This window comes from Antedon bifida, chromosome 7 (assembly GCF_963402885.1).
Source record: "Antedon bifida chromosome 7, ecAntBifi1.1, whole genome shotgun sequence".
Taxonomy (NCBI): domain Eukaryota; kingdom Metazoa; phylum Echinodermata; class Crinoidea; order Comatulida; family Antedonidae; genus Antedon; species Antedon bifida.
This window is the reverse complement of record NC_136232.1, coordinates 8,329,749-8,356,789: the sequence shown is the minus strand read 5'-3', so window position 1 is coordinate 8,356,789 and position 27,041 is coordinate 8,329,749. Positions and strand designations below refer to the sequence as shown.

The following is a 27,041-nucleotide window of genomic DNA, read 5'->3' as shown; positions in this document are numbered from 1 at the left end:
TTAACACGAACTTTTATAAATAAATGTTTTGCAGCAAGATTCATGTACTACAACAATCATATATGGCTTTATGATACATAACTGACTGACACTTATTTCATCTTGTTCATTAATTCTTTCGATAAATCTTCCATTACTACTGAATAGTTGTAATTTGTGATTACTTGCTATGATGATGTTATCATCCTCATCAACTACAATTCCCTTTGGTGCCATCACCTTATCTTCATCATCTTCATTTCCGCCTTTGATGAGTACTTTCAGTGGTGACTTGTCCTTGTCATCATACAAAAATACTTTATTCTGTAGTGTATCTGTTAAAAGTACACCAGTTTTTGTAAGTGCAACATCAGAGTATACATGTTCTTCATTTTGTGATCCTATCTTCTTCAACTGCTTACCACTATTAATGTTAAACAGCACACATCCATTTCCTGCATCTGCTACATATATAACATTAGTTGCCTCATCTATGTGAATACCACGTGGAGCCATCAATACACCCTTACCAATGGTTTTGGTCACATGATCATTCATATCAAATACTTGAATGCATGTATTACCAATATCAATGTATGCAATCCTTCCATCCGTCATTTGTTGCATTTTGTCAACTTGTGTTCCCCGCTTGGTTAGTGTAATCTTGCTTATACATTCTCCTGATTGGTTGTACTTGTGAATTTCATTTGTGTGAAATGAAACCAGCAAGTAATCATCATCACACTTTGCTACTCCATAAGCATTTTGATTTAATCTTAAAGTAGTAAATGTCCATGTAACATTTCCGAAGGAATTTTCTCCTTCCAAAAAATGTGTTACATATTTATTTCTAACAAAGTTAATTTGTCTGTCATACTGCTTGAATTCTTCAGATTTACACATTTGATTCGCAAGTTTAGTTAATGTCGCATTTCGTTGTTCAGCACACTGATTTTCTAAATTTGATTGAGAAATGGTTTCTTTAAATTTTTCCATTTGTTTATCATTAACTTCCTTTTGCTTTTCATAAATTTTGTTAACTTCTTTCTTCTTTTCGTCTCCTTTTTTCTTGATTAGTTGTACCATTTCTTGAACTTGCTTATCAATATCTGTGAGACTTTTCTTCTTACTTTTTTCTAGTTTTTTAGCATTACTTGAAGCTTCTCCGATTACATTTTCTATTTGTTTTATGCGTTGATCATTGTTATCGATAGAGTTATTTTTTAATGTTTTCTTATACTCTTTGAATGCGTCATCAAGTTGACGTTCAGCACATTCTGGAATTGTTCCATCTATATTACTTGCCATCCTGCAATAATAAAAATATCCTAAACATATCACATATTTGACATAATATTATAAAATCTTTATTATAAAATAAGAGAGAGTTTGTACAGTATGTTTATTCGATAGACAATTTTTCAAAATGACCGCAATTATACTGGAAATGTTTCAATATTATCGGCCATCTTGAATCCAATGTACATGTAGCAGCCAAAATGGGGTCTAAATGCCATTTTTTTTTTTCCAGGATGTTTTAACTCCTGATGTATTTGCTAGTCCAAAAAACATTGCATCAAAAACGTAACCTATGAATATAAATTAATCAGATTAATCATTAATTCTAATATTTTGTTGTCTCTTTAGGCTGCAACATGTTTACATACATACATATAGATCCAGATGTAAATTTTAATATCTCATAGGATGTTAAACATGGGCATTTTCTGGCTGTTTTAAAAGTATAACATGAAATATATTATTGCTGTACACACTCAACTAAGTACTTATCCTCCTCTCATATAAGTGCAAGCCTATAATCTATCAACTAAAAGATTATAAATTAATAAAATCAAATACCTAACCTGAAAATTCTGGAGCTCAAACAATAATAATAATAATAATAATATAATATAATAATAATCTTTTCCCACAATTATATAAATTTGCACCAAACGTTATGCTGTCTGTATTGAAAACTGCAGTAGTTATGACGATTTTAAAATTAGTGGTGTGGAACTACATAATTCAAGATCAATAGAAAAACAATAGCATTAACATATTACATTGTATTGATATTGATGGATTATATTGTATTATGTATTGACCAAGATTTAAACAGCTGTAATGGTTTTGAGTCATTGGTGGGCCTACCAATCAAATAGAGCCACGACGATAGGATCAGCAGTTATTGTTGCTACACACTGTCTTTTTCAGACAAAGGACAGAATTGTAATGCAATAAGCCTACTCTAAAAAATAAAATAAAAAAATGATACTACTATTCACAATGCCTTGGAAATGAAGAAGTATTTTATATTGTATTAGGGTATATTATAAATACTTCTTTTCTGTGGTTAGTAAAATGTTTACATTTTTACATCAGTGATTACACATTGTACTACACATTAGATTCATGGCATGTTGAAAAAGGATGCACCTCCATTAGATCAAAGGTTTTATGTTTGGTTGTGACAATTCCACACCCCTACACAGACAACCATCACGATTTATTTTATTTGAATATATCATTTTCATCTATCTATCATTTATAGATATTTGTATACTGAAGTGTTACTTTTATATGTAAAGACAAACATATTTTTCTGAAAATTAATTTAAAAATAAACAGTACAGCATAACATTTTACTATTGATTTAAATATTACTTTATGTACAATCTAATTTTATTTAAAAAATAATAACTAGTCATAAATTTATTTATTTATTTTATTTATTTATTTATTTATTCAATTTCTGCCATACACATTACCAAGAAGACAAAACAATTATAAAAGGAGGCACGGAAAGACCAAACAGGTGCTAAACACCTATGCTAGTTGGTCAACCCAGAACAGAGCACAGAAAAAAAATAAAATAAATAAATTACGTTCTACAATTAAGGCATCTACAAGAAAGTGACCAACTACACACATTTTCAATATCAAAATTATTTAAAAAATAGATATTGAGATAATTTAGTAATTTGGTTTTAAAAGAACTAACAGAAATATTTAAGTTGCGAATTTCACCGGGTAAGTTATTCCAAATTCTGGTAACACGTGAGATATATGATTGAAAAGAAGATTCAGTTCTGCAGCGACGAATATCAAAAAGAGTACCAACAGAAGAAGAGCTACGAGTAACACGTTGTGGATTACGAATATTAAATAAATTGTCAGTATTAATTATATTAGAATTGAATATCTTAAAAAGAAAAACAGTAAAGTGACGCCTATAACATAATGGTAATAAATTGCATGTTTGAAGTCTGCATTTGTAATCAGCTTCAAAATTATTTAAAATAAATTTAGTTGCTCTACGCTGAACTCCCTCAAGTTGTCTTATATAAGTTTTGTAATTGGGAGACCAGACAGTAGAGCAGTATTCAAGGTAACTACGAACAATACTTAAATAAAGAGACTGTTTTACATGTGAATTACAATGGAAACTAACACGTTTAACCAGGCCTAACATACGATTTGCTTTGGATATAATAAAATTATAATGAGCCTTCCAAGATAAATGAGAATCAATTATGATACCAAGATCATTCATTTCACTAACTTGTAATAGAAATAATTTTACATTTAGAAGTATTAAAATTCAAATCCCATTTTTTAGACCAGGTGCTCAAAGTATCAATATCAATCTGATGTGATGACAATCCTGGACACTGTGAATTTCTCTATAACATTTGGCATTATCAGCATAAAGAGCAATATTATTTTTTTATCAATAAATATCATTTATATCATATTAGTCCATGGGATTTAGCTAAAAAATGACCCTTTTCTCACACAAATTGCAAGAAAAGGTTTTTTTGATGAAATGTGTTCTTTATACCCTACTGAACACATTTATCAACGTTAGGACATTTTTCGACAACAGGAAGTAGCCTAATTTGCATAATTAAAAATGGCCGCCATTTTTAATAACGTACTCTGTATCTTGGAAACCGCTAGTCACAGATACTTAATTATGGTGTCAAAATCGTTAGAATATATGTTTTTATATTCACTTTATTGAAAAAGTTTGTCCAAAAATGAATGAAAGTGCTATTTCTAACATTATTGACCTTTGACCTTGAATTCTCATATCTCAGCAACCACTAATCGGAGATATACAAATTAGGGCTTAAATTGTTCAGAAACTACACATTTATATCCAGTCTAATGGCATGTTTTTGCAAATAATGGCCGATTCTAACATTATTGACCTTTGACCTTGATTTATCATATCTTAGCAACCACTAATCTGAGAGACACACAATATGGCTCAAACTGTTCAGAAACTACATATTTATATTTAGTCTAATGGCATGTTTTTGCAAAAAATGGCCGATTCTAACATTATTGACCTTTGAACTTTGCACTACATAAAATCGCATAACTTTGAAAATATTGTACATATGAAATTATTTTTAGTGTCAAATTGTTCAGAACATACATGTTTCTATAGAGTCCAATGACACATTATGTCCAATAATGGCCTATTGTATGGTTATTAACATTTGAACTATATTTGAAAAAGATTTAAACCCGGAATCAAACGTGTAAACTTGTAGGCAGTTTATGAATGAATGCAATAGTTTATGCTTATACATTTAATGTACCATGGCCTACTTTAAACTAAACATAATAAGTCAACGTTGCAACTCTTACATTTTAGAGTGCCAAATCACATGTTTTAATGAATGCCTACATGAAGAAGATTCCGGGTTTAAAAATCCTTTTCAAATATAGTTCAAATGTTAATAACCATACAATAGGCCATTATTGGACATAATGTGTCATTGGACTCTATAGAAACATGTATGTTCTGAACAATTTGACACTAAAAATAATTTCATATGTACAATATTTTCAAAGTTATGCGATTTTATGTAGTGCAAAGTTCAAAGGTCAATAATGTTAGAATCGGCCATTTTTTGCAAAAACATGCCATTAGACTAAATATAAATATGTAGTTTCTGAACAGTTTGAGCCATATTGTGTGTCTCTCAGATTAGTGGTTGCTAAGATATGATAAATCAAGGTCAAAGGTCAATAATGTTAGAATCGGCCATTATTTGCAAAAACATGCCATTAGACTGGATATAAATGTGTAGTTTCTGAACAATTTAAGCCCTAATTTGTATATCTCCGATTAGTGGTTGCTGAGATATGAGAATTCAAGGTCAAAGGTCAATAATGTTAGAAATAGCACTTCCATTCATTTTTGGACAAACTTTTTCATTAAAGTGAATATAAAAACATATATTCTAACGATTTTAACACCATAATTAAGTATCTGTGACTAGCGGTTTCCAAGATACAGAGTGCGTTATTAAAAATGGCGGCCATTTTTAATTATGCAAATTAGGCTACTTCCCGTTGTCGAAAAATGTCCTAACGTTGATAAATGTGTTCAGTAGGGTCTAAAGAACACATTTCATCAAAAAAACCTTTTCTTGCAATTTGTGTGAGTTAAAAGTCTAAATCCCATGGACTATATATCAATATATCATATATCAATATCATTTTATTTTATAAATATATAATATATAAATATATTGTGTTTTAATAAAATTAAAATACCACTATAAATAGAAAATTGCAATATTAGGTTGTTATTATTAACAGTTTAAAATCATTAAATATAATATACAAATAGATCAGTACCTTAAAATAAATAGACTAAAAGATAATATAAAATAATTTTTTTTTAATTACTGGTTTATTTGGTTGATCAAACATTTTTACCTCCACATTGCCTCATTCAGCTTCTCTTTTTGCTAAATGAAATGTTATTATCCTTATATAATAATACTTGATTGTGTGCCACACATACAATATTAATGATATTATTCATTAATCATGATTTGCATGAATAGACTATTATTAAATACAACAAAATTCTCAGTCTACCAACACCACTGTTTGTTTAATTTTAATCTTTCATTCAACGTCCCTTTAATATTATTTTATAATACTTTAATAATTAAATATTTTAATTGTGTCATCACCATTTGCTACAGCAACCATACATGGGTTATGAGAAATGATACATAACTGACGTGGTAAACTAATTCCATCTTTTTGTTTATCATTTCTTTTGATAAAATGCCCATCACTACTGAATACTGTAATTTTAGTTTGTCGTGCTATGATGATGTTATCTATGGTGGCCCACAACTGTCACGCACACTATATAAATCATATTCACACAATTAAAGAAGGAATCACACAATTAAAGAAGAAATCACACAATTAAAGAAGGAATCGCATATAAACAAAAGAAAGCATGAAAATATAAACGAAATAACGAAATGCACAAATAAAGAAGAAACGCGCAATTAAAGAAGAGCTAAGCACAATTAAAGAAGTCTGCAACAAAATCAAAAGCTCCTCGCACAATTAAAGAAGTCCGCAACAAATTCGAAAGTACCTCGCACAATTAAAGTACAGTAGTCCGTATGGAACGCCATCGCTGCCTCCGCCAGCAAACTTTAATTCTATTCGGCTCTTTTACCATTACGTTCGGCTCTTTTACCATTCGGCGCATTTCTATTCAGCCCATTTACCATTACGTTCGACTCTTTCAGCATTCGGCGCATTTCTATTTAGCCCATTTACCACTACGTTCGGCTCTTTCAAAATTCGGCTCTTTTTACTGAGTGTTGTATATTCTGGTACAGCCGCTCCATAATCTCTTTCCTTTTCTTCCTTATATCTATATTTTTAAAATTTATACTAACAAATATCTTTTATTAATATTATAATAATTAATAATATTATATCAGAAATTTATTAAATAATATTTATCGCATAATATACAATCTACGATAATTTAATTAATTCATATAAAAAATCATTATACCCAACTACTATCTCCATTTCCTTATGCAGAACATCATTAGAATAAAAGAACAAATCACACATCTACACATAATCAAACATCGTATACTCTATCTCTAACAATTTCTATCAATCGTCTATCGACTAAAGCCGAAGTATAGTCGTTATCTCGGAACCGTTCTATGGTTACCACCAGGTAGGCTTACTTCATCAAGGCTTCTATGAATGGATGTACTGGTTGGGAGCAGAAAAACTAGTAGACCATACCCAGTACCGTTTTGATTACGATCAATCGGGAAATTATCTCACGACGTTAAAAAGAGCCGAACGTAATGCAGAAAGAGCCGAATAAAAAAGAGCCGAATTAAAAAGAGCTGAACGTAATGGTAAATGGGCCGAATAAAAAAGAGCCGAACGTAATGGTAAATGGGCTAAATAGAAATGCGCAAAATGCTGAAAGAGCCGAACGTAATGGTAAATGGGCTGAATAGAAATGCGCCGAATGCTAAAAGAGCCGAACGTAATGGTAAAAGAACCGAATAGAATTAAAGTTTGCTGGCGGAGGCAGCGATGGCGTTCCATACGGACTACTGTACTTTAATTGTGCGAGGTACTTTCGAATTTGTTGCGGACTTCTTTAATTGTGCGAGGAGCTTTTGATTTTGTTGCGAACTTCTTTAATTGTGCGAGGAGCTTTCGAATTTGTTGCGGACTTCTGTAATTGTGCTTAGCTCTTCTTTTAATTAATTAATAATAATTTATTTGTGCATTTAGTTTTATATTTTCATGCTTTCTTTTGTTTATATGCGATTTCTTCTTTAATTGTGCGATTTCTTCTTTAATTGTGTGATTCCTTCTTTAATTGTGTAATTCCTTCTTTAATCGTGTAATTCCTTCTTTAATTGTGTGATTCTGTGTTATAGTGTGTGTGACAGTTGTGGGCCACCGTAGTTATCATCCTCATCAACTACAACTATATGTGGCAACTTCACCTTACCATCTTCAACTCTTTCATTGATAAATACTTTCAATGACTGGTCCCTGTCATCATACAATAATAGGGACTTTTAGATTGAGTGAACGTGCAAACGATGTTCACATCCACAAGGGTTGGTAAAAGTCTCTACTACTTGGTGATTAATTCTATTTGCTACAGTACTTTCCCAGTATTTGTAAGTGCAATATAAAAGTATTTCTCATCTCTATCTCCAAGTAAAACTATGCTGTTGCAAGCCATCCTGCAATAGTAATTTGTAATTTATGCAAAAAAGTTGGATGGAGAGTACTGTACAGTTAGCCATATCATTTTATAGATCCACAAAGTATTATTGTAGCTGTTGATGTTATAGCATTCATTCGACATTGTAGCCAACATTTGCAATTTGCGATTTTTTTGTGACATCAATGTTTTTTTAATCTTTATTAATATTCAGATAAAGACTTTATTATACTTGCAATCAAAAGGTTTATTTTATAATAATGTTTTAAAATACCTTATGCTTGCAGCTGAAATGTTCGTTACAAACGATTATAAAGTTGTTTCAACTCAATATGCTTTAATTAATTTTACATTTGAAGGAAAAAACTTGTCTGAAATATGATTTTTTTTTATTAATAATTATATCATTATAAATTGATAGAATGCGAATAACGTTCATCACCAAAATAAATGTGTTTTATAATAGGCCTACATAACAGTACATATGTATAATTTAAAACTAGAGAACTGCAAAATGTCTTTAAACTCTTATGAAATAGACCTATTACCACATCTTTTACTGCAATTCAGATGATTTTCTACACTAATGTCTTAGAACAGTGTACTACAGTTAATAGTAAACATTAACTGTACATCAAACTGCTCTTAGTGTGCTATGCTATCATTTTTATTTTGATATTAATTATTATTAAACTATTACATTTCAAATACTCCAATGAACATAGTATAGTGTTGACAAAATTCACATAATATTTAAATTATAAAACCAAAAAAGTTTCACCTCATAACAAAATAAATTGGTAAAACTATTTAAACAAAATAAAAACAATTCTTAAAGCTTTCTAATTTATTTAAAGATCATTTTTCAATTTTATTCTTTGTGTAAAGAAAATACTATGTTGTGGAAAAAAGTTATTATCAATAAATGAATGAAGTAAATAGGATAAAATATTATGTTTGAATTAATCATACAGGACCCATAGCAAGATTAACATTTAGCATAATTTAAAATTGTATACAGTATGAAATTTAAAAACAAGAATAAAAAAATAAGTTTTTAAAGAAAATTATACAATATAATAAAACAAGCAAAAATATACACATCAGTAGTAAGATGATTACAAGTAAAACAATTTCTAACAGAAATACTAGTAAGTGAATCAAAGAAAATATCAACTAGTCCATCAACTTTACACAGTGAATTATTATTATTATAACTTGGGCAGATGATATAAATCTAATTTTGGTTAATAAACACTCTAGGCTCTTATGGATTAGGGTAAGAAAAAGCATTCCAAAATTGCATATTGTACAAACTAGACAAATGAATTATATTTCATTCATTTCGTTCCTTTATATATATTTTTTTTTTAACTTTAATAATGTAAAACTTTAATTGTCTTAACCAAGTAATATGCTACAGCAATCATATGTGGGTTATCTGAAATAATACATAACTGACTTAAATTAATAATTCCATGTTGTTGGTCAATTCTTTTGATAAAATGTCCATCATTACTGAATAGTGCTATGATGATGTTATCATCCTCATCAACTACAACTCCATGTGGTGCCATCACTTTTCCATCTTCATCTCCTCCATTGATGAGTACTTTCATTGACTTGTCCTTGTCATCATACAATAATATTTGATGCTGTCCTTTATCTGCTATCTGCTAAGTACTTTACCAGTATTTGTAATTGCAACATCAATGTATTCATTTTCAGATCCTATCTTCTTCAACAGCTGACCATTACTTATGTCATACACACATTCAATGTTCCAATCTGTAATATATATAAAATTAGTTGGCTTGTTTTATATATTAGTTGCCTCATCTATGTGAATACCACATGGATCCATCAATACACCTTTACCAATGTATTTGATCACATACTTGAACATTCATTACCACCATCACTGAATGCTATGTTGCCATTCTTCATTCTGTACATTCTGTTAACGCTCATACCTTCTGGTAGTGTAATCATGCTTATAGGCTCTCCTGATTGGTTGTACTTGTAAATTTCATTTGTGCAAAATGAAACCAGCAAGCAATTGTCACTTTGCTACTCCTCTAGGCCTACCCTCTACTTTGATAGTAAATGGTTTGAATGCAACATTTCCAAAGTCATCATCATCACACTCTGCTACTGCTCTTTGAATACAACATTTCTAGGCATATCTTCAATAGTAAGTGATTTGAGTAAAACATTACCAATGTCATTTTCTATTAATAAATCAATTGGATGTTGGTTTCTAAGACTTGTTTGATTTCTTGAGATTTAATAATTTCATCCATCAGTGTATTTAATACACTCTCACTTGATTTCATAGCAGTTGCTGGCTCACTCTTTAGTAACTGATTTAGAAAATTCACACTTGTGTTTAATTCAGAGATGATTTTTGTTAAATTTGTAATTTGTACGTCATTACCTTCCTTTTCCTCCATATAATTTGCTTCAACTTTTTCTCATTTCTTCTCCTTTTTTCTGGATTACTTGTACCATTTCTTGAACTTGGTTATCAATATCCGTGAGACTTGCCTCCTTACTTTCTTCTAGTTCTTTAGCATTCTTTGTGACTATTTTGAGTGCATTTTCTGTTTTTCTTATGGATTCATTGGCAGCTTTCTTTAATTCTTCTGATGTTTCCTTAAACGTACTAAACGCTATAGCAATGTTAGTTAGTTCATGTTTTCCATCTCCTGAGACATGTTCCATTTCAGTGCATTCTATGCATATTGGTACTTTACATTTTGTACAATACATTTCTAATGGTTTGGCATGAGGGACGCACAGAGAGTGTCTTTAATTTCATCTTTCTTTTCATGGTTTCCAAGAGGTTGTTAAGAATTTATTTGGTGCAAATTGGTCAAGCCCTCCCACTGGAATATGGTAATATTCGGATTCTTACCACATTGGTTGGCCCTGTCCGTCCGGCATTCAGAATATCCAACCAACATAAAAAGGTTCCCGACAAGAACCATATTTTGAATAGTTTTAATAAATATTTCAATAAAATGTATTACTTGAATGTAATCGACATCATGATTTAGATTAGATTCTGGAAACAAGACTGTACTCTGTACAGACCTAAGTGGCCCATGCCAGCAAGTTCCAATATTGTAGTTATTGTATTTATCATAATTTACCATAAAACATACATTTAAGACAGGGAATGACCTGGTTTAATGTTTTTAAAGTAATATATATGTATTATTTTTACAAAACGTCACAAATTGTAGGGAAGGGGTCTTTAAAAGTGTGTGGAGTAATTATAACACTTCCAATATTATTTGAATTTAATCTTTCTTTTGTCATTTTCCTTGATTTCTTCAGATTGCTTAATTTGATCCTTCATTGTATTTAATTCAGTTTCATTTGATTTCATTGCAGATGCTGGCTCACTCTGTGGTAGCTTGATTAGGGAACTTAAGCTTCTATTTAATTCCAAATTAATTGTTCTTACTTTTTTCGTTTCTGTATTATTCACTTTGTTTTCAATCACTTCTTTTTGCTTCATTTCATCTGGTTTTTTCTTGATTGTTAGAAACATTTCTTGAACTTGATTATAAAAATCTGTGAGACTCATTACCTTCTTCTAGTTCTTTAGTATTTAGTATTTTTTTATAGATTCATTGGCAGCTTTCTTACAGTACAGTAATATGAGATGATGATTTTATTGCAAAATTAGGTTCCATTATTGCAAATTCACATTCTGCACGTCAACAAAATAACATATAGACAGTACACATGATTATATATCAGCATCCAATTTATTGTGACTAAATAAAACCGCCTCAGTTTATGGCAGTTTAATTACACATTCTATAGCATTTGCTTTAGGCTAGTATAGTAGTTCTTTTGCATAGTAATTCTTTCCCACAAAGAGAACACTCCTCTCTCTCTGCAGTCACCCAGGCCAAAAAGAGATTGATGTCTCCATCTATATCTATACATATCTCGGCTTGGGTGTCCAGCAGGATTCCCATTTGGGGTGATATGTTTCGTTGACCAGATTTTGTGCAGTCTTCGGAAAACACTATTTGCTTTTCCTAGTCTATTTAAAATGTCAATTTGTGTATCTCCTTTGTTTGATATGTTACTGCCTAGGTAAGTAAAGCTTTGGACTTCTTTAGCTACTTGCCCGTTGACTTCCACGGTGATCGGTTGTTCTTCTTTCACGAACATGACTTTGGTTTTCTCAGAATTAATCCGGAGGCCCACCTTAGCTGCATTTCTGGACAGGTCATCTGTCATTAATTGTAAAGACTCAACTGAATCACCCAAGAGAGCCAGATCGTCGGAAAAGTTCAGGTCATTCATAAGGGCAGAGTTCCACTTGATTCCATAGGAAGTATTATTCATTGCTTTACGCATCACATGGTCAATGGTAAGGAGAAATAATAAAGGTGAGAGTATGCAACCTGGGCGTATGCCTGAGACAATGTCAAAGAACTCTGTATGTCCAGTGCCTGTTTTAACGCAGCAGCATGAATCTAGATACAAGCTCTTAAAGATGTTGATGAATCTCTGTGGTATTCCATACAGTCGGAGAGCCGCGTTGGGAAATATGACCGTTATCGCTGAATTTTCGACTTCGCATGACGTCATAAATTTTAGAAGCCCTCTCTCGGCACAGAAGCATCAACGTTTCGCGCGAAAACATTAGCATAAAGTATACGTCATTTAATAGCTGTTTAATAAACATTAGTAGGCGAAAAATTAACCATATATGGTAAGATCAGTTCCTTATATGTTTAAGATGTCGCAGGTCACCTAATTTTCTGAATAATTTGTTGGATTTGTTGTCAGCGACAATTTCTTTCCAAAGTTCGTGTGCGTCCGTCAAAACTGAAGTTTTCTAACAGGTGTTTGTTTACAAATTTTCCATTAGTGGGATTTGCATCCCATACAGTGAATTACCAAAAAACCGACGTATATGGATAGAGTAAGTATCAATAGTCTGTTTTACGTTAAAATTGGCTTGAAACCCTATTTAAGCTTCCTATAGCGAACATTTTAAAAAAGGTCCTCATGTCATATATTGTTACGTCTCGCGGCACTAGTTCCGTCGTGTGTGGTGCATGGTGTGTTGATTGTGGTTGTTGTAGGTGAGTATATGCACGACCTGGTGGATCGTTGTCGTATTATATCGGCCTAGGCCTAGTAACATGTTCTGTTAATAATTTAAATACTTTAGTTACAATTTAGTATTATTAAAGTATCGTTACAATCCTACTCTATATTGAAGATCCATTGGGAAGTTTTAAAAAGATAATTAAGCAAATCGCAGCCTGATACAGGTATAGGCCTACCTATTCTATAGTTAAAAATTTATTTATTTTATAGTAAAATTATGGACAACTGAGGGGTACAATTTATTTATAATATTAATAATTATTACAATAAACAGACATAAGGAAATTTTGTATTTGCTGCTTTTTCATGGTAGGCCTATATCTGAAAATGTTTTCAGGTTGTTGAATAATTATACTGTATAACGATGCAATGTTTTGTTCATATCATAGTGACAATTATTTAAATAGTTTCATTCATTACATTTCAGCTATTCATTTTCATTTTAGGTTTTTTGTTGGTATCAAGACTCGACGATTTTCTGTCTCGTTCTTCAATATGAGGTTGGACGGTGGAAGCTGTAATGGTTTTCTCGATTTCAATATCATTGCTGCAGCTGATAGTTTTTCATTTTATTCGCTAATAATAATATAACATATACATTCATACGCATTCAAGTTTTAGAAGCGTTTCAGATCAGTCAATGATAAGATATAAATTAAGTTGCAATTGATTGATTGATTTACTTTATTAACCAGAGTCACACAGATACATACAATATAAACATATAAAACAATCATAAAATCAGTACAACCGTAAGATGCACGTAAGTTAATATGATATAGGCCTAGCTAGTTTGTTATGTTTGATGAACAAGGTGCTATTTAAATAAAAGCAAGTTTTTATATACAGTAGTAGTATTTACTATTTATATCAGTATTGTTTGAAAGATATTTGTATTAAAAACTGCTTTTTCACATTCTGTATACGTAAAAAAAAAATTGGTTGCTTGTGTGAAATGCAAGTTGTATCTAATAAAGTAATATTTATATACAAGTGTGACATTTACTGCCAGATACTGAAATACTGAGTACCAACCAATCACTGTAACAATACTCAAGTAAATGATGGACTTATATTTTTATATCTTGGTTTCAGCTGGGCCCATAATTATCTTTTTTAAAAACATGACCATATAAAAATACACGTTTGAGTCTCTGAAACAAACATGCCCGATTTTATAAAACATTCCCCATATATAAATTGAAAATGGGTTATTTTTTTTTTTTTCCATTTATTGTTTTTTTAACAGTTTTTTATTTGTTCTGGGCCTAGTTTCTCCTTCAGGCTTCTTCTTGCTTGGTATATGAGCAGAGCTGGGATAGACCTACCACCAGCCTAGACTATAGAATACCCAGCTACTATTATTAACACTCACTAGGGTAGGCCTACCTATCTAATATTAGTATTATATCAGAATTACTCAGCCTAGCTAGGCCTAGAAAATACTATTTTTAGGCCTAGCTAGGCTAGAAATCAAGTAAGTAATTATAGTAGGTAGCCTTTCCTAGCTCAGAAACCAAATAGAACAATAATCGGGGAGCAAATTGAAATCTTAGGCCTATGACGTAATACACCTGCATGAAAACCGTATTGAACACAGACACGATTCGGTCCGGGACGATTCGTACCAGCTTCGTAAAACGTAAACAAAGTTTCAAAATGGCGATTTTTCGATCGAAACAGAACAGAAATGTAGTAGGTTTGGTTTGATTAGTGGGAGTTGCATCCCAAGAAAGCTTAAAATTAGATTTTTATTTTAATAGATAGCTTAATAGTTTATCTTGAAAGGATTTTAAATTCGCTTTGAAACCTTATCTAGAAAATATGAAATTTAATGATTTTTTACCATCATTTAAAAAAAAATTAAAGTAAAAAAGTTTATACATAAAATAATGATATTTCTTGAAACAAAAAATCTGTGGAATTTAGATCACAGTTTTTATCATTATTTACGCTTGTAGTTCAACTATTGAAATACGTTTATTGATTTCATTTAATATCAAAATTATACCATTTTCTAAGTGTACTAAAATAGCAAAAATTCCAACATTTTCCACGAAGCGCGCCCTCACAATGAATGAAATCAGTGATGCGTTACCAACGCGGCTTTCCGACTGCATACAATTTGGCAATTGCCCAGACTGTTTCTCTATGTACGCTGTCAAAAGCTTTTTTGAAGTCGACAAAGTTAATGTATAGTTTTTTATTGAATTCAATTTTTGGGGACAATACATCTTTAATAGGCAATCTACTGTATATTATTAGGAACTTTTAGATTTGAACAGTGCACACAACGATCATATCCACATGGGTCATAGTCGACTGTTCCCGTCCCGCTTAGGCCTAGCCGAGATCCTTCATTTTTAGAACGAAGGCTAGCGTTCTAGTGATGAGACCCAGGCAATAACCTGTATTAACAAAAACTTTATTGAAAACAACCAATACAAATAATAATAATTCAGTTTGCAAATGACGTAATAGGGTAGCAGTCAACATAGATGATGTGAAAATTTGAAAGTACCTTATTGAAAACTTTGAAAACCATTGAACATATAATATGACACAATTGTTTATATTTAATTAATCAAAATTTCAAATGTCTCTTCTTATAAAAAATAAAACAATAAAATGACCCATCGTAAGATTAAAATTTAGCTTATTTACAATACAATGTGAAAAATAAAATATACAGTCCATTTAAAATCAACAATTAGTTTTTAAAAGATTTTGTATTGTTTTTTTTTAAATTTTATTTAACCATTAACAGAGTTGAAGAACATACATAGAAGTATAAAATAAAAACAAGTATAAAATCTACAAATCAGTAATAAGTGATAAGTCAAACAATTTAGGTATTTGTGACATTTGCCAAAACCTGACGGCAACATACAGTACAGTCAAAGATCTATCCAACTGATTCATCACTTTTACAGAGTGATTGATATTATATTTTTATGCAGACAGTTTTAGCAAAAGACAGTCAAGGCTCTAATGGCTTTCCTAGTGTGGAAAGGAAAAGCATTCTTTAAAAACTAGACAAACATATTACATTTCAGATATATGGAAACAAAAGATTTTTTCTTTGTTCCTTTAACTTTGTACTGTAACAATATAAAAAAGAAAGATTCATGTTTGGTTAACTTGAATAATCCAATATTTTAATTGTATCAGCCAAGTCATTTGCTACAGCAACCATACATGGGTTATGAGAAATGATACATAACTGATGTACTGGTACACTAATTCCATCTTCTTGTTGATCAATTCTTTTGATAAAATGTCCATCACTACTGAATAGTTGTAGTCTGTCAATACTTGCTATGATGATGTTATCATCCTCATCAACTACAACATCACGTGGCATCATCACCTTACCGTTAAGCCCTTTATTGATAAGTACTTTCATTGACTTGTCCCCCGGGGGGGTCACTTGTATATAAACCAAACGGGGGGGTGCAGCAGCCACTTCAAGACATGAGGCACTTGCGCTACCTGTTTTACTGAAAAATACTACGGACTTGAACTACCATTTACCAAAATCCAGTGTCGGTTAAACTACCTGTTAAAATATTCGAGCCATATACAGTAGGTTGAAACAAATATATCTATTTCCCATAGTTTAGGTGAACGGGGCATAAAACATCACTTCATTTTACAGTTATAAGTGTACATCTAATTATAAACCTCTGGCGTACACTCGTATATATCCAGTTCATGCCCCTTTCTTGCGTATTCACTGAAGGTTAGCAATCTCAAATATAATATATATCTATTTTTCATAGTTCAAGTAAACTGGGCATAAAACATCACTTTCCTTTTACAGTTTATAATTGTACATGTCTGATCCGAAATGTATTTCCCAGACAAAAATCAAAACGTCAACTGGTGGATAATAACATATAAAAAATTATATATTATTGGACTAAGTCAATTCTTTAAGAACAGAATGATACTACTGTTCTAGATCGCACTGATCTTCTTAAACCGGGGTCATTGTTTGACGATGGCTCTACAACAAAACGAATTCTTCCATCGTCGGTAACTGTTTGGTCTTGGAGATTGGCTTGTGGAAAATTATGTGGTATACGCGGGGGTATACGCGTTTTCAATGTAACAAGTTCTTTGATTTTTGAAACCATATCAGTATTTATAGTATAAGTATTGTCTTCATTCACATAGTTCAGGGTAACTGGGCACAATATATCACTTCCTTTTACAGTAATAATTTCACTACTATGATTATAAACCTCTTGTGTAATAGACTTATAAACACACACTACCATTTGTAGATCTTTTAAACTCTCATCTGTAAATAGTACTGCCTGTCTATATTCAATATATCCAGTTCGTGCCCCTTTCTTGCGTATTCGCTGAAGGTTAGCAATCAAAAAGTTGGCATTAGTGTATATTGCGAAATCATCAAACAAATTGATGGCATCCTTTTCATTTGTCTCTATACTTTGTTGATCTTGTCTCTGACGTACACGAACAAGCCTATCATAGGAAAGTGTGGGATTGCTATTGAGCTGTGAAACTATTGTAGACTTGTACTGACGTCCATATCCTGGTACTAAGACTGTTGGATCCACTTTCCTGTAATAAATATACAGTACATGATTATATTGAATATTTTCTAAAAAAAGGATAGTACCTATTAAAATGCAGTGATGTAATGTACCAAATTTGATATTACCTTAACTCATCAGATGGATCATCAAGACCAGGAAGCTGATCAAATATCTGCCGGACACCATTGACATCATTTGTTATTGTTAGTTCCCCGCCTAGTTCACTGTGATGTGGGCCATCCCCGGGGTCATTATCTGGGTTAGAATAATGGGGATTGTTGTTATCATCAAAGAAGCCATCTCCTCCAACATCATCCCCATCATCATCATCGTCACATGCTGGTCCAGCTTGGTATTTTCTAAATGGCCTGTAAAACCAGTCATCATCATCATCATCATCACCACCGCCGTCATGATCTGGATGGAGATTATCATTAACATGATCGGGAAGCATTCTAGCTTGAACAGCCATCTTTCTTGCAATTTGGATGCCCTTTTTCCATGCAACAATTTCTTCACCTTCGTCTGGATATACGCCTAAGTTTGCCTGCTCACCTGGGAACTGTTTTCCCCAAATGTTTTCTTGCTTTTTATGCGCTCGAGAAAATGATGGACCATTTGGATCTGCACGTATTGCATCTAATCTAATAATGTGTTTGCGATTACACACCATGTCTAAGAAGGTATAGTTATGACGATTACCTATCCACTGGCCATTCTGACTGAAGTATACTTCACATGGTTCTGACCCAACAAGATCAAGTCGGCATTGTAATGTTGGGTGATTGTCCCTATAGTAAACAATCAGCATAACAGCAAAATGACATGATAGGAGCATATCTTGAAAGCATTGTCGGGTGATAAAATTGTTTTTCAATGTTAGATTAGGGGTGTTTAGAATCCAATTTCTCCATATTCCAAAAAAATGTGAGACAGTTGCTGCATATGTGATTCTTTTTGTAAGGCTTGCAACAACACTAAAGAATATTTCAACATAAAACCATACAATCGTCAAATAAAGAAGTGTCCCTAGAACTGTTGAATTTGGTATTTTGCCATCATTGCCATCTATTATGTTTTGTAAACAAGTCTGGACTTTAAGAAATGTAAGTCTTTGAGCAGCAGCCCAATTTTGTCGATCTCTGCGTAATATATCGTCTCTATACAGACCATGTTGGATTGCATTGAACTCATTATACACTAAGTGGAGATGATTAATTGTGGCGATGTTGCGTCCGACATGTAGTATGCGAGTTGACAAATCTAATGGGTTAATAGCTTTCTTATGATTGTGAATTGGATCTTGATCGCCAACTCCGCGTACAGTATAACCATTATCCTGTAGGCCTACATCTTTTTCCATGCGTGCTGAATAGATAAAACCCAAAGCTTTGGGTATTGGCCTAAATTTCATTTCACCATATGCTGTAGTGGCCTCTTCCAGCATCAACTTTCTTCTACGAGAATCACCATCAGATGACCCGCCGATAAGTGGTCCAAGCACCGGCTCAATATGTTGTTCATAATAACGCTGAATCCTTTGGTGTTGATGTCGAACCATTATGTGAGAAAAGCGGTTGCACGTTGGCATTATCAGGATTGGTATGCGTGGCAAATATTGATGAAGTGGATTTATTAGAATGAGACGTGCATAAGATCCAATTTTGTTTTCTCTGAATGCTGAGACGAGCTTGTCATAGGTATTTTCATCATTCCCAAGTACAATTGAATAGTCATCCAGGCACTTATGATTCTCTCCATCAATTCCACAAAATCCAACAAGACTGTCTGACTCTTGGTCATATCGTATCTCAGCAATTATAGCAGTCTCATCTTCTGCAATAAGTGTTGGAATTGGTTGAGTGATATTTAGTCTCTGCTTCGCATCTTTGTATATCTGTGAAACAGTTTCAAAGTTTTTCTTATCAAGTCCAGGTAATAATTTCACCTCCTGTTTTTTTCGCCACCTTTTAATAGATGAAACGTTAGGGCCCAGTAAATTTCTTGTCACAAAGTCTGCCAGTCTGGGGCCACCCCATAACATAATCACTTCATAAAATTGTTGGCAGGAAGCTTTGTAACGACAACCCTGTGGACCTTTTCTGTTCAAATTTGATGAAATAGTGGATAGAAAATCCTTCAATATATTATTGTCATCTAATAGACCACTCTCCCCTGCTTGTTTCAAGTTATAGGCTAAGGCTCTGTAATCACCTCGCAATGCATGTTCTTTCAATTTTTCTTTTGTATTTCTTAGCCTTAGACGAAGTCTAAGATTCTCAGCTTTCAGAAGGAAAGTTTCCGACTTCCCTTTCTCTATCTGTTTCTTTAAGTTTCGAAGTGTTTGCAAAGATTCTTCATGTGTCATATTTTCATATTTGAGCCCATCACCTCTTGGTACAAGTCTGCTTGTATATCCATTACGGGCTAAAGCTCGCTTTCTAAATGATGGTAAATTCGGAATTAATGAACAATAATAGCAGACATTATTTGGAAAAGAATTATTTGTATTTGAACGAGCACAACGTTTGTGTCGAAATGTTCCAGTCTTTACTATTGGCACCGCATCGACTTCCGTTACCCAATCATAGTGTTTGTCACTGTACCAAGTCTCAATGCGATTATCCATGCCAGGATGTGTATCTTGAATTAATTCATCAACATTACATTTCACATTTTTTCCTTTTGTGCAGTATGTTACTATTGATTTTCTGAAACCATGACAATGTTGAATGGGTCCATATAGTCATGACGTATTCGGTTTTGGAGCCCCCTTGAAGAACGATGTGATCCTACTATTGTTCTTTGAAGAATTGCTCTGATGTTTCTTGGATGAAATATGAGTTGTAGCTCGAGTGATGGGCTTGGAACCTTTAGTGCTTGTCAATGATATATGAACATTGGAACAGTCCAGACAGGTAGCTACTTTGTTTTCAGAATGAAATGAAAATTTATCTGGGAATTGTTTGCATATTATCTGATATTCCGCCCTGGCCAGACTTAACTGTTGGTTAGTTCCATCTTTAGATTGTAAACTTGTGATGTTCTGTAGATGGGATCCACAAATAACATGCCTCTTAATAGCTTGCAAACGTTGGTTATATGGCCCTGCCTGGTTTAATGTTTCACATATGCTACACATGAACTCAAAATGTCCATTCACTTCTTGAATATTGAATGTACATGTCACTCCTGTTTCTGCTGAATGTGAAGTTGATATTTCATTGGCAATACGCTGAAGGTGTTTTTGCTGACGGCTACAAAATGTTTGCATATATGTTTCATCTTCACTTGAGTCGGATGAGTCGGGGTCGGATGAGTTATGTTTTCTTTTCTGTGGCGTTATCGGGGGAATTATTGAAAAACTAGGTGCTGGAATGGTGTGTTGTATATCTGTGGATGTAAAAATATTACAATTTCTTAATACAATATTATTAGGTGCACTATTGCCAGGGTTGAATTAAGTAAGCAGTGGGTACTGCATTTTGGTAATAATTATTATTTTTAAGATGTAATATAAATAATAACTGAAATTTGCGACTGAAGAGTAAATCACCAAAATAACAATACAGTAATACATTTATATAAACTCAAAAAGCTTTTCAAGAAGATGACAAAGGTAGAAACTTACATAAATTTTCTGAACATATTAATATTATTTTATTTAAAAAATAAATAACAATACCTAGGCTAGTTGCAGGAAGATTGGTTGGGGGACTGGTGGGGGAACTGGAGCCAGAACTGGGTAGACTTGTAGATGTAGTTGAAGAACATGCTGCAGCTGCGGGTGCAGCTGTTACAATTTTGTTAACTGATGATAAAAAAAACCAACATATTTTAATTTGTAAAATTAAATAAATTTTTTAAATATTTGTTAAAGCCCTTAAAGTTCTCTACAGTCAGTACATATTCCAATACATTTACCCTATATATATTTATAACATAATAATTTAACCTAAAATACTATATTATTGTAATAATTACCATCTATTCTTTAAACAGGTCACAGAAAGATAAACATAACCATTACCCCAAGTGATAAATGGTAGCTATTTTGACAGCCTATTTTAAGCCAATGCTCATAAGAAAAGTATGTAAGGAATCTATTAATATTCAGCTTTCTATCCAAAATGATTGATTACATACAGTACAAGTGATCCCCAAGTGATCTTAAATTGCAAATAACTGTCTGTGGTGCTTTAGAAAATAGGTAAAAATTGACCTCACACACTGTTAATAGATGGTGAGTTTTAAAGTGTAACTTTACAATTTCATACATATCATAGTTTTCAGTAATTGTCTACGGTTTATTTTGAGCTAGGGAGCTTACTAGCCTAGGCTACTATCCAAAAGAATGTAAGCATTAGCCAGGACCCCTGACCCATGTTGTAATAAATAATGACGATCCTGTGGATTAAGGCGGGATTAGGCTATGGTTAGGGGTGTCCCTAGGTACGGTAGGCCTACTACTACTAGGCTAGTTAGTAGTACTAGTAGTAGGCCTAGGCTAGGCCTAGCCTATTAGGGCCAGGCTATAAACTATAATTATAATACTAATAGTAATAATAGTAAGGTAAAAAAATCACTTACCAACATCATCGTCGACCGCATTATCAACATCACCACTTGTATTTGTAATGCGTTCATGTTTAGCAGGAGGACACTCACAATATGCACAACATATCATATCCATGCTTGCCATAAAACCATCACATTCAAAACATTTTAGGCAACGGCCTCTCAAAACTCCTCGCTTATCCATATTGTTTCCGCTTTCTCCGTCCCCTCTCCTCATCATCACCCACCGCGGAAAAGCAGGAGAAGAAGCCATGACGTCATGATAAGTTACATAGTCGTTGATCCTGTCGCATTTTCTAATCGCTTGATTTGTATCTAAACGACATCGCACTGTGCTCTCTAAGAAGACGGCAGAAACAAGGCCACACCAGAGAGGGCGCAATATTTGTACTGGTTCCCGGCATGATCTGCGCATGGCCAAAGAGACCACCGTTCATCAAAAAACGTGACGTGTTTAACCGAGGTGATAGGCAGTTTGCTGCAGCACGTCGCTGAGGATATGCCCTACATATATTGCATTTTCCTTGAGGTATTGCCTGTACCATTTGTTCGTGGGTATTTGTTTTCCACTGTAATTTCGCATATAAGTCTGATTACAGTATTGTGTGTGCGACGAAGAGGAACGCGACAGCAGCAAAGATTGTTTAATGCTGCCGTGTGTGTTTCGAGGAACGGGTGCTGTATGATGTAGGCCTACCCCTCGGCCTACTACAGGAAGGCTTGTGTGGGCAGGGCTTAACGTCTAAGAAACCTAGTCTAGGCTAGGCTGTCTTTTCAATTCATTAATGGTATTTTTTAACTTATGTAGCCTAGCCTAGGCCTGGTTAATTAATGTTGAGCCTAGGGGTCTAGCTACGCCCTCTAGCTAGCTAGCTAGGCCTATACTATAGTGTAGCCCTACTAGCTAGAATAGAAGAGTGTAGCAGTAGTAGTAAGTAGGCCTAGTAGTAGCAGGTAGGCGCGCCCAGCCCAACCTACTATACTACTACTACTAGGCGGGATGAAGCAAGCACCTAGTAATAATAATACTCTTCTAGGCCTACCCTACAGACAGACTTTTTTTAGAATAGAAGTCATACTAATTTACACACAATATCAACCGTTAGTGTTTTACGATATATTAATTATTATACAATGTCAAGAAGTAAATGCCAGCTAACATTATATTTATTAATCAATGTTATACATGTACATTTTAATTTATACATTTTTACAATTTAATGTAAAAATACTCTGATTAGGTTTATTCCAAAACTGATGACCAGCGTCCTCTGTTATATTAATTATTAATTATGGTATAATATTCATATTATCATACTCGTCAGAACAAGTGCATAGGTGTGTTATTTGTATACATGTTGCAGACTTCTAATCTATATAGAATATTTTATTTTATGATTTTTTTTCTTTTTACCGTAGGATAATAAAAATCAGCTGTACCAAAACACTTTCATGACCTTGATTGAACTTGCAGTTGATAATGCCGTAAGGGCTTGTGATTTTAGCCAAGAAATTCAAATACATTTTCAGGTAAATGGATTTATATAATCAAAATGTCCTACAATAAAACCTGGTGAATAAGAATGTTTAGTTTTATTTATATGATATTAAGAGAAACTGTGGCTGATATAATACTTTTGTTTTTTGGTGCTCAATCTAGTTCCTGGTTGACATTTAATATTTGTTTGTTTCTTTTTAGAGTGTATGGTAGCTGAATTATTTTGTCTTGCATAGCTTGTTGGCTCCTCAACAAACTGCAGCATCTGTTGAAAACAAATTTGCAATGATACAAAATATTAAGGTGCAAGATGTTATATATTCATCTATTACTCTACAGTATTATTTAATCGGGTCAATTTATGTACAGTATCTTTTATTCACATATTATAAATATTAATATAACGCACTATCAAGGAAAAGTTAAGCAGTTTATTTTATTTTTTTTTTATTTATTTTTCCATGTGATGAACACTAATAAAATCAAGCTTATTTGAGCAATTGAATGCTATTTAATTAAACAGCATTCAATAGCATAATTGCATTCAATTACGTAATTTCTGTGATTTTCCCCGAGAGCGTGTTTTTAATTAAACAGCATTCAATTGCTTAAATAGACTTGGTTTTATCTTGTTTGACTTTACTTTAGTTCTATGTGATGAACACTAATAATTTCATTCAATAAAAATAAATTTAAAGGTACAGTTACGTAATTTCTGTGATTTTCCTTGAGAGCGTGTTTTTTAATTAAACAGCATTCAATTGCTTAAATAGACTTGATTTTTTTCTTGTTTGAGTTTACTATAGTTCCATGTGATGAACACTAATAATTTCATTCAATAAAAATAAATTTAAAGGTACAGTTACGTAATTTCTGTGATTTTCCTTGAGAGCGTGTTTTTTAATTAAACAGCATTCAATTGCTTAAATAGACCTGATTTTTTCTTGTTTGAGTTTACTTTAGTTCCATGTGATGAACACTAATAATTTCATTCAATAAAAATAAATTTAAAGGTACAGTTACGTAATTTCTAAAATTTTCCTTGAGAGCGAGTTTTTTAATTAAACAGCATTCAATTGCTTAAATAGACCTGATTTTTTCTTTTTTAACTTTACTTTAGTTCCATGTGATGAACACTAATAATTTCATTCAATAAAAATAAATTTAAAGGTACAGTTACGTAATTTCTGTGATTTTCCTTGAGAGCGAGTTTTTTAATTAAACAGCATTCAATTGCTTAAATAGACCTGCTTTTTTTCTTGTTTAACTTTACTTTAGTTCCATGTGATGAACACTAATAATTTCATTTAATAAAAATAAATTTAAAGGTACAGTTACGTAATTTCTGTGATTTTCCTTGAGAGCGAGTTTTTTAATTAAACAGCATTATATTGCTTAAATAGACATGATTTTTTCTTGTTTAACTTTACTTTAGTTCCATGTGATGAACACTAATAATTTCATTCAATAAAAATAAATTTAAAGGTACAGTTACGTAATTTCTGTGATTTTCCTTGAGAGCGAGTTTTTTAATTAAACAGCATTCAATTGCTTAAATAGACCTGATTTTTTCTTTTTTAACTTTACTTTAGTTCCAAGTGATGAACACCAATAATTTCATTCAATAAAAATAAATTTAAAGGTACAGTTACGTAATTTCTGTGATTTTCCTTGAGAGCGAGTTTTTTAATTAAACAGCATTCAATTGCTTAAATAGACCTGATTTTATCTTGTTTAACTTTACTTTAGTTCCATGTGATGAACACTAATAATTTCATTCAATAAAAATAAATTTAAAGGTACAGTTACGTAATTTCTGTGATTTTCCTTGAGAGCGAGTTTTTTAATTAAACAGCATTCAATTGCTTAAATAGACCTGATTTTTCTTGTTTGAGTTTACTTTAGTTCCATGTGATGAACACTAATAATTTCATTCAATAAAAATAAATTTAAAGGTACAGTTACGTAATTTCTGTGATTTTCCTTGAGAGCGAGTTTTTTAATTAAACAGCATTCAATTGCTTAAATAGACATGATTTTTTCTTGTTTGAGTTTACTTTAGTTCCATGTGATGAACACTAATAATTTCATTCAATAAAAATAAATTTAAAGGTACAGTTACGTAATTTATGTGATTTTCCTTGAGAGCGAGTTTTTTAATTAAACAGCATTCAATTGCTTAAATAGACCTGATTTTTTCTTGTTTGAGTTTACTTTAGTTCCATGTGATAAACACTAATAATTTCATTCAATAAAAATAAATTTAAAAGTACAGTTACGTAATTTCTGAGATTTTCCTTGAGAGCGAGTTTTTTAATTAAACAGCATTCAATTGCTTAAATAGACCTGATTTTATCTTGTTTGACTTTACTTTATAAATAAATTTAAAGGTACAGTTATGCAATTTCTGTGATTTTTCCCTGAGAGCGTGTTTTTTAGTTAAATAGCATTCAATTCAAATCCCCATTTTGTAACCTTGAGTGCGGGTCCATTTAAACAAGCTGGGCAAGCTGTAAATTTTATTAATCTACTATGTATGTATGCATATTGTTTACTAATTGAATTTTAACCCTAAATAACACTGTATAAGTAAGTCTTTTATAAAATTTCAGTGGTTAGAGGTTCATATTTATTATTAGGATTTTTACAGGCACATTTAAAAATAGATTAGAAAAATATGGTATAAGCAGAATTATATCATCAATAAGAATATACAAAAGGAGCGGCGTGACGGGAAGAGACCAACCGGTGAAAAAGTACCTTTAGAGCGGTCAGAACACAATTACAAATTTATAAGTTTATTTTTGATTAATTATTGTTATATATATATATATAGGCCTATTACAAAGTGTTATTAAATTTGACGACATTTAGAGCATCGGCAACCAAAGAAACGCTCGACTGAAAATTAACTTTATCCGATTTTTATTTTACATCGGCCGGGTTTAACGCTAAACCGCCTGTCCTATTCTATTCTGAATTGTACCACCAATAACACATGCTATCAAAGTGTAAGATAAGACAAAAAAATTTCTCAGCACCAAATTTTTGGTTTGGCGGTATAAGGTACGACATTACATAATATTCAATAGTTTTGTAATTAATCGATACCATTAATTCCAACAAACAAATGGTAGGGCTACTTAAAATTATTTATGTGGTCCATAGTTACCAACCGTCTCACATCGTTCGGGACAGCCGCATTTCAAGTGTTTTT

The 27,041-nt window shown here is 32.3% G+C and overlaps 1 protein-coding gene and 1 long non-coding RNA gene across 6 annotated transcripts; one reads left to right on the top strand and one right to left on the bottom strand.

The window, feature by feature from the left end:
• LOC144848881 (uncharacterized) lies at positions 1-11,631 on the bottom strand. The gene is made up of 2 exons (XM_078705832.1): positions 11,508-11,631; positions 1-1,288 (listed from the first exon to the last, which is right to left on the bottom strand). Exon 2 carries the CDS (start codon positions 1,285-1,287, stop codon positions 1-3), a length of 1,287 nt encoding a protein of 428 aa, XP_078561958.1. The 5' UTR covers position 1,288; positions 11,508-11,631.
• Positions 11,632-22,730: 11,099 nt separating this feature from the next.
• Positions 22,731-24,271, top strand: LOC144847914 (uncharacterized). Of its 5 annotated transcripts, none has more exons than XR_013613809.1 (3): positions 22,731-22,855; positions 23,746-23,856; positions 24,026-24,271. It is a non-coding gene; the product is annotated as an uncharacterized LOC144847914 (long non-coding RNA). The 5 variants fall into 5 exon arrangements; XR_013613811.1 differs by lacking the exon at positions 22,731-22,855 and adding an exon at positions 22,863-22,881; XR_013613808.1 differs by lacking the exon at positions 22,731-22,855 and adding an exon at positions 22,979-23,114.
• The last annotated feature ends 2,770 nt before the right edge of the window (positions 24,272-27,041 follow it).